The sequence below is a fragment of the Petromyzon marinus genome, unplaced genomic scaffold (assembly GCF_048934315.1).
Source record: "Petromyzon marinus isolate PM22_M1 ecotype Great Lakes invasive population unplaced genomic scaffold, UKy_Petmar_22M1.pri1.0 PM_Scaffold_200, whole genome shotgun sequence".
NCBI classification, from domain to species: Eukaryota; Metazoa; Chordata; class Hyperoartia; order Petromyzontiformes; family Petromyzontidae; genus Petromyzon; species Petromyzon marinus.
This window is the reverse complement of record NW_027423170.1, coordinates 19,064-32,962: the sequence shown is the minus strand read 5'-3', so window position 1 is coordinate 32,962 and position 13,899 is coordinate 19,064. Positions and strand designations below refer to the sequence as shown.

Below are 13,899 nucleotides of genomic sequence, written 5' to 3'. Positions count from 1 at the left end.
CAGATAGCCAAGGACCGAGCCACGTGGAACACCATATAATTGGGACTTCTGAACAGAAGGCAGTCCTTGCTTGCAAAAATAGGGCTCACTTTTAGAGGGGAAGCAGAAGCAATGGGGAAGTGTGAGAGATGCCTGCGTAGCCATGCCGATTCAATAGGATGGAGTGGTGTGTGGTATCCAAAGCAGCCCAAAAGTCAAGAACTAGAAGCAGCTTCCATAATTTAAGAGAGGTGGTCATTCACCCTCAATAGGGAAACAGTTTCAACGAAATGGCCTTGGTGGAATCCAGATTGTACCAAGTCATGGAGACCAAGGCAGCTGATGGGTTTGCTGCCATGGCCAAACATATTGGGCTTGACACTTGAAAGAGAGCTTCATAGCTCATTATATTCTTCCAGCTCAAATAAAATGCCTGTGTCTGAAGAGGTGAGAGAAAATCACCATGTTTAAGTCATTTGCAAGGAAAGGGAGGTGTAGGATAGGACAGAAATTCAGGAATGTTGGGGTACAGTGTGGATGCAATGTTTTGATACTGACACACATTTCCATTATCCATCCATCCTTTCCTCCAAATTTCTGATCCCTTGTACATACCCTGCTATGGAATGGAATATGAATGTCCTCCTCCTGAGAGGGATGTTGTTATGCAAGAGTGGTGCAGTTTGCGAATATCAAATGACAGTTCATATCAGTTCAAAGCAATTCCTTCGCTTAAACTTGCCAGAGACATGCGAATGGTTACGTGAAGTTTAGCATCACTCACGAGAAGCTGCTCCAGGGATGGCTTTACCCGCAGTTGTGCTCAGATCGACACCCATCACGTTGAGCTGCTGCTCATGCTGTGATATCCACTGACCCAAGAGAGGGATCTCGGATCTCAGTGGCACCAGCACATCTTTAAGGAATCTCATGCACACTTCTTCTCCATTGTTGAGCACCAGGTCAACCAGGTCCCGTGTTCGTGCCATGGGGTTATTCTCGCTTTTGAGGGACGCATATACACTGTCCAGGACTATCCCTGTTTGATAGGAATAGTCAAGCACTTCTGAAGACTTCGCCTGGAGGTATTTCTGCAGATTCACTTTGTTAGTTTTAATGCTCTCACATGCAGAAACTTTTGATGCCATCACGACAAATGCATCGAGTCACCTGAAGAAAATGAAAACAAATCATGTGTCACCTGTAAGCATAGTCGTGTAATTTTAGACAGGTACGGGAAAGAATAATAATTATAAAAATAAAATGTTGCTACTAAAATCTGAGAGGTCTCGGTTAGGTACAATTGTGACTTTAGGTATTTGATTGTGAATACATTGAGTTATTTAAATTGTAATGAAAGCTTAAAAATTGTCATTGGAATATATAGAAATACATACAATTGCATCGAAACACTTTAGGCATCTCAAAACACTCTTCAGTGCAAGCATTTGAACATTCACATGAACACAACACTACGATAAAGAAAAGTAAAATGTAAACCTAATTCAAAACACCACACAGGTTTAGCAGATTAAGCAGCTGCGTGACACCACGTGCTCACTGCCTCGACCATCGTGATGCCACGCAGACGGCAAATTGCGTTGTAATGTGCAATGATCGGGATAGCGTCACCTCTAGTTGAGTGACGATTAGAGGGTGGGAGCCAGGTTTGATCTTGGGTAGTCCCTATGTAGTGGGCACTCCCATGCTCTCAATGTATGGGTAGAGGGTGCTCTGAGGTTGTCTAGCAGTGGTATGACGTCACATACCGCGCTCCCAGCAGCGGCTGGCGGGGCCATTTGTGAGGGGGCCGGGGGAGCCGACGGAGGGAGCCGATGGAGCCAGGAGGCCGACGGGGCGGGGGAGCCGGGGGGGGGGGGCGACGGAGCCGGGGGGAGGGGGGGGCGACAGCGCGGGCAGAGGGAGCCGACACTGACTTTCTCATACATCATACACTGACTCATTCACGTCATGCACTGACTCACTCACACATCATGCACTGACTCACTCACACATCATGCACTGACTCGCTCACACATCATGCACTGACTCGCTCATCATGCGCTTACTCACTCACACATCATACACTCGAACAACCACTGACCCATTCACTCATCATACACAGGTTCACTCATCGTGTGCTGGCTCACTCGCACATCATACACTCACTCTGCCGCTGACTCGCTCACACATCATACACTGACTCACTCATCATGCGCTGGCTCACACATCATGTACTCGCTCAACCTAATACTGACTCGATCATCATACGCTGACTCACACATCATACGTTGACTCGCACATCATACACTCACTCACGCTGCTGCTGACTCACTCACACATCATACACTGGGAGTGTCGTGCTGCCAGCTATGGCTGCAGGTTTTGTCGTACATGTTATGTTTATCGTTTGTTAATTTTAAAATCACAGTTCCTATGATTACTGCTGTTACATTGTTTTTGTAGCTTTATTTTGGTCTGGTTGTGGTTCAATAGTTTTCTGCAATGTAGATTCATATTTTGTTTGTTGCGTTTGCACCCGACTTAAGAGCCGCATGGCTCACAGGGCTATACCTAATAAATTAAACTTGAATACGCTTCACAGAAATGAGTAAACATGACCTTTTGTGGAGGTAGTGTGTTTGTGTGGGGAAGCCAAAACTTAAAGTACACACATGAGGCAACGTCAATGTTACTGTAATGTTCATTATGTTAAATAAATCACTTATACAGGACAGCAGTGGTCCAGGTGTCTGTGCAACCACCTTCCTATGCCTTTGAATCTCCACTTGCACTGTCTCTTAGAAATTCTTCAAAATTAGCGGCACGTTACATCATAATCAGCAGCCATTGTCTCTCTACCGCTGGATGAACGCCTCCCTATATTTGTTTAACGTGAGAAATTGATGAAGAAAATTCTTAATTTAACATTTTTTATTAGTATCAATAATAACGAAGCATCTGGTCAGTGAGTATGCACCACGTGCATTTACAACAGCATGCAGAGCATGAGACTATAACGAGTTTTGTACATCATGTTTGTAAACCCAAGTAATCCATTCTTTAGTATGAGATATTTATACATTTAACTCTTTGTGTATTGAGCTGTGTGTATTGCATTGCTGCAAACTAAATATCTATACTGTACATATACAGGCCGGTCTGACTTAACCAGCGTTCTTTCTACAAGAAGGTGCTATAACAAGCAATATTAATTTATCCCTGGGGTGTCACTATATACGTATGATTTTATGAGTAGTCAAATAGTACGAGGAGATAATGCAATAGGGAGAAGGGGGTGAGGGCGTGGGCTTAGTCGCTTTTTCTCTCATACAGCACACATCTCCACAGGAAATGAAAAAAATAACACCTGGCAAATGGACATACATTGATGTTTACGCCCAAGGCGCAACAACTCTATTGGTTTCACTATCGTGCAGCTCCACGCTACACACAGCAGACGCGTGCTCCCTACAGAGGATAAACTGTCGAGCGTCTTCTACGCCGACAGAACGAGCTTCAACACAAACATCCCCCATGTAGCTCCACAGACTGGTGGGTCAAGTGCTGTTAGTGAGCCCCTTTGAAGACCTGCACGCAAAGTGGGGTAGAAATGGCCAGCACCACACCTGGCCACGTTTGTCTCATAGGTTATACTGATTACCCATTGTACCAGGCACTCATTTAATGCAGACACAACCTAGAGGACCCAAAACCAGTGTAGATATCACGTGCTATTGATAACTGTGGCTGAGTTTGTTGTGCAGCATGGCTCGCCACAAACACACATAGGCGATGTACACAAACATACAAGATACAAATGAGAAAAATCTCCCATATCGTTTTTTACATTATTGGGATTAGTTCTGCTAGCGAGCACCTAAGAAGGCCAGTACGACACATGAAGGGGTGGATACATAAACACAATAACAATAAAAGCCATTCGCCACTCAAAATTGGTGACGTCAAAAAAGTGTTTGTGCCAGGCTAAGTGCACATTGAGGTCATGTGGACTGCCGAAGGCTCATGGGCAGTAGGTTACAGGATAGATAAAGGTGTCATGGGTTGAGTGACAGGGATGACTGGCAGATCTACCACCTGTGCTCCCTACTGTTCCACCTTGCTGCATTTTACTCATTCTGCACTCCGCTCGTTGTTGTGAGCATCACTCCTCCGCCCTCCGTTATTGCTGGAGGCGGACATCCTTCACAAAACTCCTCCAGAGACGCTGATCTTGAAACCACTGGTCGAGCTGTTGGCAAGCCCAAACAGCTCCACCATCCTTCTGTTACACTGCAGTCAAACTCTTGCCTATAGCGATAAGCCCCTTATATCTGGACAAACAGAAGCTGTTTGGGTACACAGTGACTGGGCATTTGGGCTACATGACCCAGCCAATGCTGCCTCACCTGCCTTAGTATCTCACTGATGGGCATTTGTCCAGATCATTCAAGGATCTAAGCTGCTCACATAATCTAGTTTGTTAAGCCCACGGTGGATCGTAGACAACTTGAATATGCAAAACCAGTGTGGTTGTTCCTTTAAAAGGGATCCAAATTTCTCAAATGTAGAGAAGGGAGGGGATATCTGGCTGAGAAGACCCAGAGCTTTACATGGAGCGACAGGCAATGTAGCATTCACAGTGTGTTACGCAGCTGAGATAATTATGTTCAACCGATTCGGAGCATGACCTCTGCTGCCAAACTGGAGCTAGTCACATGCACCCTTTCCAGGTATGGAAAATTGTTCTGCTCTGTCCAAAACTGCCCCACTGCTCATGGGGAGTGGAGGGATGGGAGAATACGATGACAGAATACCCAGGCAGGTGCTTTGTTTTATGTGGGGATGAACGTAAACCCCATTTCTTAGTAGTACTCTCGAAGTTCAACAAAAGCTTCTCCAGCTCATACTGGATATAATTCTTATGGTGGGGATGGTTGTAATGTGGAGGTGGGCAGTGGTAATGCACGCTCCTGTCTAATGAGGAACCAACAGTTTGGGACAATTTCAAGATTATGTAAACAACGCCGCCAAGACCAGCCCAACAACCTGTTGCAATATTGGAAATGAATGGATTAGTGATTAAACGTGGTGTTTAATTGAAAAACGAACGTAAAAACTGCTACAAGGGCCTAAGAAGGCAATGCAAAACTCAGATCTGGCATGAACAGAGGGGGCCTGATGGAAAAGCTGCAGCAGTTGAATAATAACTCTCAGTCAAATAAAGGATGACTTTGCAAACTTCAGTCAGCTCAGGGGAGCCTACTTTAATATTTCCTGCGCAATTACAAATGCCAGTGGCAAGCTCCTCAGCAGTTGAAGGCGGAAACTAGCATGCTAGAAGTAATTATGCTCCCAAATGCAGAATCGCTCTTCGTCATATCCCTTTGAAGAGCTCATGCAAGCCACAGCAACCAAAGAACCTACACCTTCTGCATTGAGCCATTTGAGTATAAAGTGAGAGGTACCCTAAGAAAAATGAAAGAAATCACTAGTATCCAACACTTGCAATATCAGAGCAGAAATGCTGACACCCAGAGGCTCAACTATCATCACATGGGTGAGTAAGATCTTTTAACACACGTGGAGGGCAGGCTTGAAACCAGCTTTCAATGATGCAGCCTTTTTGGTTGGACTGCAGGCAGTCTTACTCGTGCCGTGTCAGTCATAGAAGTTGTTGGACCATACTTATATTTGCCTCAAGCAAGTCTTGACGAACAAAGTGGGGTATAATCTGCTGAGTAGTGTAGTGGAGGCTGTGAAATGAGAAATAATCAATTAGAGTGCCTTTAAAAAGAGCCTCTGTCAAGGTGATGTGCACATCAGTGAGATACAATCATCATTGGGAACAAGGAGGTGTACATTCAGCCTACATTTCTAAAGAGAGAACATAAAGTGATGATCACAGGAGAAATCTGTGGATGGTAAGTGACAGGCCCAAATAATTGCATCAAAAGAAAAGGGAATGAGTGACCTCCGAATGAGTAAAGGTTGATTAGAAGTTCCAACAGGAAGCCTTGGTTGCTGGGCGGAGAATGAGTGAAGGGGAGTAAAGCGAGATGGTAGGGACGATATAGGAGAACATTGGGAGGGGAATAAGATGATGGGAGAGGCAAGCAGGAGCGTGTCCATGGTGGAACTTGAAGACAGCAAAGGGGATATTGTGCTTGATGCAGAAATTAATCGGATACCAGTGGAGGGATCAAACACGATCACAGCTTTACCAATTAAAAACCAGGCAACAGAAACAAACATGAGTACAGTATTACCAAAGACAAGACTGTCACACTATATAAAGTCCCACTAATTTCATGGATCGTTATTAAACAAAGGTGTCGCTTTAATCGACATTGTGAACTCGGGATGTTACGGGACAATGAGTCCCATAGGCAACGCCACGGGCTGAAGGGCACAGTGAGGGCTATCACTCCCTCGACTGACTGTGCGCGAGTAACAGACTTCAGCCTCTATTGACGATCTCTGTGAACAGGGAGGTGGAAGCCAATAGAGTTCATGTCAACAACAAAAACCGTGACCTTTAAAGAGACAATGCTCCTGTTAAAGTACGATTGACAGTACATTACCATTTTTACATGCTTCAGAGTACTATACCCATTTTAGAAGCAGCGTTGCTTTGTAGATTGATTTTGTTACTGATGGAGATAGTAAAAAAAGCATGTGGCAAGATGAGACGTTCATTCGAATCCGTGTTCTCAATGTCCTAGCCCCTTGGCATAGCCCCTAGGCTCAAGCACAAGACACTGATACTATTTTACTCAACACCCACCTCTATAACCCCCCTAATCGCTCCCCCTCAATCCCGCTATCTCCCCCTCCCCCCATCGCGATGTTATTTATCTTCCAAAAAAACTTCTTCGATAACACCGCTTTGAAATGAAATGTTATAGTAAGAGACGATTCAGGCAATGGCCCTTTTGTCACAGCACTTCAGTCTACTCGACTTGTGACATCGGCACCACCCATGAGGAGGCCGCATTTGTTGCACTCCAAGATGGCTTGGTGAACGCCCCTCCCCTCCACTACCCCGACTTTTCCTTGCCGTTTGTCCTTGATACAGATGCTAGTAACACTGGCATTGGAGCTGTTCTGTCTCTAGTTGTCAATGGCATCGAGAGTGTTATCGCATAAGGAAGCAGAGTGCTGTCTCCGGCTGAACAGCGGTACTGTGTCACACGCTGATAACTGTTAGCTATCGTGTTTTTCTTGCAACAGTATCTTCCATATTTGTATGGGAGAGACTTTGAGGTGCGCTCGGACCACGCGGTGCTGCAGTACGCGCTGCAGGTTGACCAGCCATCTGGCGAACTTTCACGCTGGTTGGAGGTCCTCCGTGACTACTCTTTTCAGGTTACCTATCGCAAAGGCTCCCATCACACGAACGCGGACGCCCTCTCGCGATTACCCACGAACGAGAGTTGCGCAAGTTTTTCGGGCTCCGGTCGCTGTAAGCCGCGCAACGAACACTCGCCCCCTACCCTTACGGCATCGGCCGAGGTTGTAACATCTGAGGGAGCTGGGGATCCAGTGGCGCGTGATGCTGTCATTGGATTGGACCACGAAGAATGGGGGCGCCTCCAGGTTGAGGACGCTTCCCTGCTTAAATTGCGATGCGGAGTCAGAGAGACTGATGGGGGAGAGGATCGATGGGGTGTCGCCTCTTTCATTCTCAGAGGTGGATTGCTCATGCATTGGGACGGAGAGATGCGATGTTCCAACATTGTTGTGCCCACCGCCCTGCGGGGTAAGGTCATTTGGGCGGTGCACGAGCGTCTGTTGCACTTGGGTGTGCATAAACTAGCATTGGCCACACGTAAGTCGGATTTCTTCTGGCCTGGCATGGCTGAGGATGCTGCTAATTTGTTGAAGGGGTGTGTGCAGTACACGCGGTAGAAGCCGCTCGTGGGAATAAATATTTTCTGGTGGGAGTCGAGTATTTCTCATGATGGCCTGTGGCCTGGCCGCTTCCCAAACAGTTGGCGGCAAAGATCACTGAGGCATTCCTCAATGGCTATGTAATTGTAGTGGCATGGTTGAACATGATCGCCACTAATCATAGCCGGCAGTACTAGCTTGTGTCAGTAGGGAGCAGAGGGGAGGCTGAACCTGCTGGATTAATGATGACGGGCCGTTGGCCAAGGCAATCCCTAGGGGAGCATCGTGACCAACGGTCGGGACCCCAGATCCCGGGAAGGGGGCTGGGGAGATGATGTCATTCTCCAGACCCTCGGAGACGGTCCTAGAAGGAAGGCGTGGCCAGGGGCGGAGTGAGCCAGGAGCCTATATATAAGTCAGGTCCCTGAGCGGTCCCAGCAGTTGTTGTCCGGCCGAAGACTGAAGAGCATCCTGGAGCCCTGAAGAGTAGAGCCCAATGGGCAGAGCCGAACCCCTGGCTAGGGTCGGCTCGAGCTTGTACCAGTGAAAGCTCCAGCTGATAACCAGTGAAGACTCAAGCGAAGACTCAAGCCCCAGCAGTATAGATGTCGTGATAGCCAGTGAGAGGCAAGCTAGTCTGGAGGGACTACCTCCATAGAGTATCGGGTGAAAGGGGCCATTACCCCATTGTGTAATAACCTGTTAATGTTATAATAAATGTGTTGCCTCAGAGTAAGCTTCCTCCAGTTTATTACCCACTACATAATGGACAAGAGTGCTCCCGAACGTCTTCTGAACAATCAGGGCAAAACATTTTCTTCAAAATTATTGCAAGAGGTGTGCATTAGTTGTGAACCAAGAAAGTACGCATGTCACCGCACAATCCGCAGATGGATGGTATGGTTGAGGTGGCTGCACAGAACTCTGACCTCCATGTTGAGTCATCAGGTCAGCGAGAACACGACCCCCTGATTCATGTTCAGTTACAAGCCGCACCCAACAAGGCTAAATCTTAAATCTCTGACTCCGTGTGCTGTACCCTTCAAAAGCATTCAGAAGTGCGGGAGACTTCCAGGGTAAATTCTGATTCGTGCCGATTGGCCAATGAATGGCTGAGGGGCTTCCGTACTTCAAAAACATGAATGGGCACCTGGGGACAGAGCTTGGTTGCACTGTCCACAGGTACCGGTGGGTACATCGCCCAAATTGCTCAAACCCTGGAGAGGGCTGGTTGATGTGATTCGGGTCATTCGACCGCAGTGTGTCCAGATCCGCTTGGGGCGGCGGAGTTGATTTGTACACTCCTCTTGCCCTAAGCCCTTTATTGCTCCCTGTGAGTTTGTTCCATCTCCACACTGTGGGCGCCGAGGGACAGATGTGTCCGGCGAGCTGGCATGTGTGCACGTTGAGGTTGGTCCTCAGCGGAGTCGTGTGCTTCCTCCCTCAGGTGCCGCGCGCCTGATGTCCCCCGAGCCGCCGCCTGCGCTGTCTTCACTTGATTCGAGAGAGGAGAACCCGTCGACCCGGCCTACTGCTCTTCGTGAGGAGCCGGATTCGACTGGACAGTTGCATATTCCCCCTGGGACCTCCAGGGAGAGTGAGCCCACCTCCACTGGAGGCCCAGCCACGAGGACTCGCTCAAAAACTCTTCGGATTTTGTGACACCCATGCACACACACTCCCACACCATCAGTTGCTTGTCACACTCAGTAGGCCATATCGGTTATTGGCTGAACCTAGCCTTTGTTGTGCTTATGGGTATTGTTACACGGTGAGGATGGGAGTTGTTGGTGATGGAGGGGATTCCGTGCATTCGCGTTTTATATTTTCTCGTGTTGTTCTGTACATTTGCAGCTAGTGTATATATTGTATAGGTGGGCTTGGTTATTTATATGCTATTTGTTATTGTTATTGAGGCACACATAGCGTTTAGTCACTTTTACTCGCTTTTTTCACCTTATTCACTTAAGCAACCATTGGAAAGATGTTCTAAATCATACCAAACATTAAACTAATTTTCAATGGTATTTATCCAAATAGTGATATACCAAACTTTCATAGAAGCTTATTTCACTTCACACCTACATTTGTAAACTCCCCCCCCCGCCCCATGCCGGTCCTCTACGTTCCAATTCACACCCCCTCCCCCCCTCCGTGCCGGTCCTCTTGTGCGTTACGGTCATTTTATGCTAATTCCTTTGTCAAAGCATTTTGTTTCCTCCCACACAGCTTAAAAGGACGCGACCTGGGATGGACTGTCTTCACTCTAACGCTGTCCTCATGACAGTACGGTCCCCTTCACCTGATGAAGGCCACTTGTGTTGTGGAAGAAACGTCATGATTTTTGTTGTTTTATTTTTTACCTACGTGACTTTACCGAATAGAACCAAAGAGTATGGATCCTTGCAGTCACGAAAGCTTCAAATCTAGAACTTATTCACTTGGTTAGTTTTAAGGGGGAGTTGACAGCCAGGACGGCTGAATGCTACGAATGGGGGGGGGGGGGGGTAATGTAGTGACATCGGGAATGCCACTGTGTAGTGCCGGCCTGAGAGGCACGGCGTGCGATGTAATTACATCACCGACACCCCATATATGTGGGTGTAGTACCAGCCCTAGTGGGGCTTGGTGAGCGCTGAGTCATGGCGCTGAGTGGCACCACGTGTGGCGTGCAGTGCTGTTCTCTATAGGAGGGGTGTGAAAGTGTCAACCATGAATGAGGTTAATGTGGGCCATTGCACTCTGGTTGACCCTGGAAGGTACATGACGGGTAAAGTCTACACAGGGGCCCCAAGTTGGGGCTAGTGGGTAGTCACGTATCAGGGCGAGATCTTGCAATAGGAATCGAGAAGGTAGTCGTGGCCAAGGGCAGAGCCGGCCACGACTAGTGAGCATATAAACCGGGTCCCCAGAGGGACCGGGGTTCAGCTTTGCTGTTGTCTTCTGAAAGATCTACATTCAACGTCCGTGAAGAGTCACCAACACATGGGCAGGACTCAAGCTGGAGTCCTGCTCATTGTAGCTATCCCAGAGTGTTAGCGCAGATAGCCTGGTGGTCCACCACCATAGGTTGTTATCTGGTAAAAGGGAAGTTACCCCTTCGTGTTGGTATAAATAAATTTGTTGCCTCCAAAGAGTATGTCTGCGACTCAATTTAACCGACTACACAATGGTGCAAAGGTCAGTAAAGTTTCCGAGGCCACCAGGGGCTGTACCAGTATACCACATCAGATTAACAAGGGGCTCAGTGGTGGCAACAAGTTATCCCCTTCGCCTGGAATGCAGGAGGTCGTCGGTTCGATTCCAACCCCGACGCCTGGATATTTGGAGTTTGCATATTCTCCCCGTGGTGGCGTGGGTTTTTCTCTGGATCCTCGAGTTTTTTTCCCTCCACATTTAGAAATATGCGTTTACAGTATTTGGCTGCTACAAATTTCCACGTGATAAGCCACTTCGTTGAGCTACGATTTGTGGCCAGGTTGCTTTTGAAAAACAGCTATATAGCTCAGTGGACCTTACTTGGTACAATAAAATAAAAATCTGCCGATTCCTGGAGTTATACTATAGGAAGGCCTGGGTACCCAAGGAACCAGGTTACAGCATCTGTCAGTTCAATGAAAAATCTAATAGCTTAGTGAACTTTGCCTGGTTCATAAAATATTTTGTTAGTGTTTAACCTCACGTGACAAACAATAAATCCAACAAACACACCCAGTGCTGAAATGCACTGAAAAACAGTAAATGTACCAGAATGAAGCAGTACACATCTTGTCAAGTTGTATTTATGCAACAAAGAAAACTAAAGAAAAATAACCAAATCCACATTAGATGTGGATGTGATCATAAAGTAAAGCACTTCTGGATAATGGGCACCCTATGCCCTGTCGGTCGTGTTGATTTTTTACCATATTTCACCATGCTGACTAGTGCGGGTTGGTGAAGCGAGGGGGGCAGAACTGATTCATTTGTCACTCGCCTCTGGATTTAGTCCATGGGTGTGTAGTGATGTGCGCTAAACACTGTGCAATTGGACGACCCCACATGCCCTGGGCACCCTTTCGCATGAGATATTCAAACTCAATCTATTTTGCAGGTGAAATATTTCTGAAATAAAAATGCAATGAAGGAAAACAGAGAAACTGCCATGACACGGTGCACAGGTGTGAATTAATATATTATAATAATCAGTCACACGACTGACCATACAAGGCAAGCACACCATGGTGGTGTTTCCCAGCGCCTATCTCGTGACTCGGTATGGGAATCGCTGCGGCGGTGTCCGCTTGTGCAGCTCCATGCGACCCACAGCAGACGCGCGCTCCCTACAGAGGATCCACGGTCGTGCGTCGTCTACACCTACAGCACGAGCTCCAACACAAACATCCCCCATGGAGCTCCACAGACTGGTGGGGCAAGTGCTGTTATTGAGCTCCTATGAAGGCTGGCATAGTACACGAAATGGTAAGTGGTCAGAACCACGCCGGACCGCCTTTGTCTCCCCAATGTGTGATGTTTACACACCGCCCCAGATACTAATTTGCGTTACACACACATTTACCTCCCTACCCCCCACCGCACACACACTCACACACTACACCATTTTCCACACACACACATTTAAGCACCAATCAAAAATCCCCCGTGTATCCTACACAGGTGGTTTATATTCTGGACCACACCACCCACCGTCCCCCATGCACCACGAACTCCCCACACTCACCCACGCTGTGAAGTGTCGAGTCGCCCCGCGTCTCTCGCCCCTGACGCGGCCCAGTTCCCCGTGTAGCCTCCTCTCCCGTGCTCTCAGCCTCTGGCCCTGACGCAGCAGAAAGGAGAGGGGTGGAGGGGTGACGGGAGGAGTGAAAGGAGCGTTGAGGGGAGGGTTGGGGGGAGGATCGGTGGGAGGGGTGGGAGGGGTGGGGTGGGGTGGGTGGGGTGGGGTGGGTGGGTGGGGTGGGGTGGGTGGGTGAGGTGGGGATGGGTGGGGATGGGTGGGGATGGGTGGGATGGGTGGGTGGGGTGGGTGGGGTGGGTGGGGTGCCCCTTGCTTTCTTCCGCCCCTCCCCCCACCTCTACTACTTATTTTAAGCCTCTGTCTGTTCATCCCTCCGGCCCCTTTTTTCTTGCTTCTCTGTCCGTCTTTCCTCTTCTTACCTCTTGTGTCCCTGTATATGTATTTCTGCTATCTTATACCTCGTATTTGTTCACTCTGTCTATGCTGGTATGTTCAACCCAGAGGATGAACACGAAATTTAGCACTCTTCTGAAATTCGTGGTCTGCCAGGCAGGTGTCTAACTGTGTCGTTGGCCGACTGGTTTTGCATCACGTAAATTTTTCTTAGGTTTTTTGAATTCTCGTCTCTCATCTTCTTGTTGTATTTACCTCCGTGCAGTTTAACGCTCTCTATGTGTTGCGCTGATGTCACCCTATGTGCTATTTGTTTTTACACCTGATGAAGATCGCTTGTGTTGCGGTCGAAACGTCGTGATTGATTTATTTTAATATAATTTTATGGTATTTCTACATACGTGACTTTACCGAAAAAACCAATGAGTTAATCAATGGTTCTCTGTGTGAGTGAGTCTATGTGTCTCCATGTGAGTGAGCCTATGGCTCTGTGTCAGTGAGACTTTGGCTCTCTGTGTGAGTGTACTCTGTGAGTGAGTCTATGGCTCTCTGTGGGAGTAAGTGGGTCTCTAAGGCCACAACCATCTTGCCCCCTGCCCAGTGCGTCCACCTGGTTGAGCTGCAGGAGTCTATTGTCCACCGCTCCAGACCGCACAGATATCCGACGTCCACCTCCAGCACAGACACCAGCAGATTCTTAAACCTGGTTGTGGAAGTAAGGACACGAGAGGGGTAATAGTCAACCACCATTACCACCATCAATACCACCATTACAACCACCAAAATCACCGCTATCGTTAACACCACCATCAATATCACCACCTCCACCACAACGATCACTATCAAAATCACAATACTCTTTGGTTCTTTAGGTAAAGTCACGTAGGTAGAAAAAAATA

The 13,899-nt window shown here is 47.7% G+C and overlaps 1 protein-coding gene across 8 annotated transcripts in view; it reads right to left on the bottom strand.

The window, feature by feature from the left end:
- LOC142922897 (ribonuclease inhibitor-like) overlaps positions 1 to 13,689 on the bottom strand; it is a 33,161-nt gene extending 19,472 nt beyond the window's left edge. For 5 of the 8 annotated variants that reach the window (XM_076063832.1, XM_076063834.1, XM_076063833.1 and 2 more), the window contains exons 1-3: positions 13,611 to 13,689; positions 12,593 to 12,688; positions 764 to 1,149 (exon numbers count right to left, since the gene is read on the bottom strand). In XM_076063832.1, coding sequence (XP_075919947.1) covers positions 764 to 1,127 — 364 coding nt within the window. In that variant the 5' untranslated portion in view covers positions 1,128 to 1,149; positions 12,593 to 12,688; positions 13,611 to 13,689. Of the gene's footprint in view, positions 1 to 763; positions 1,150 to 12,592; positions 12,689 to 13,610 lie in introns of those variants that run through there. The other 3 variants (XM_076063838.1, XM_076063839.1, XM_076063837.1) reach the window with 2 other exon arrangements.
- Between the last annotated feature and the right edge of the window lie 210 nt (positions 13,690 to 13,899).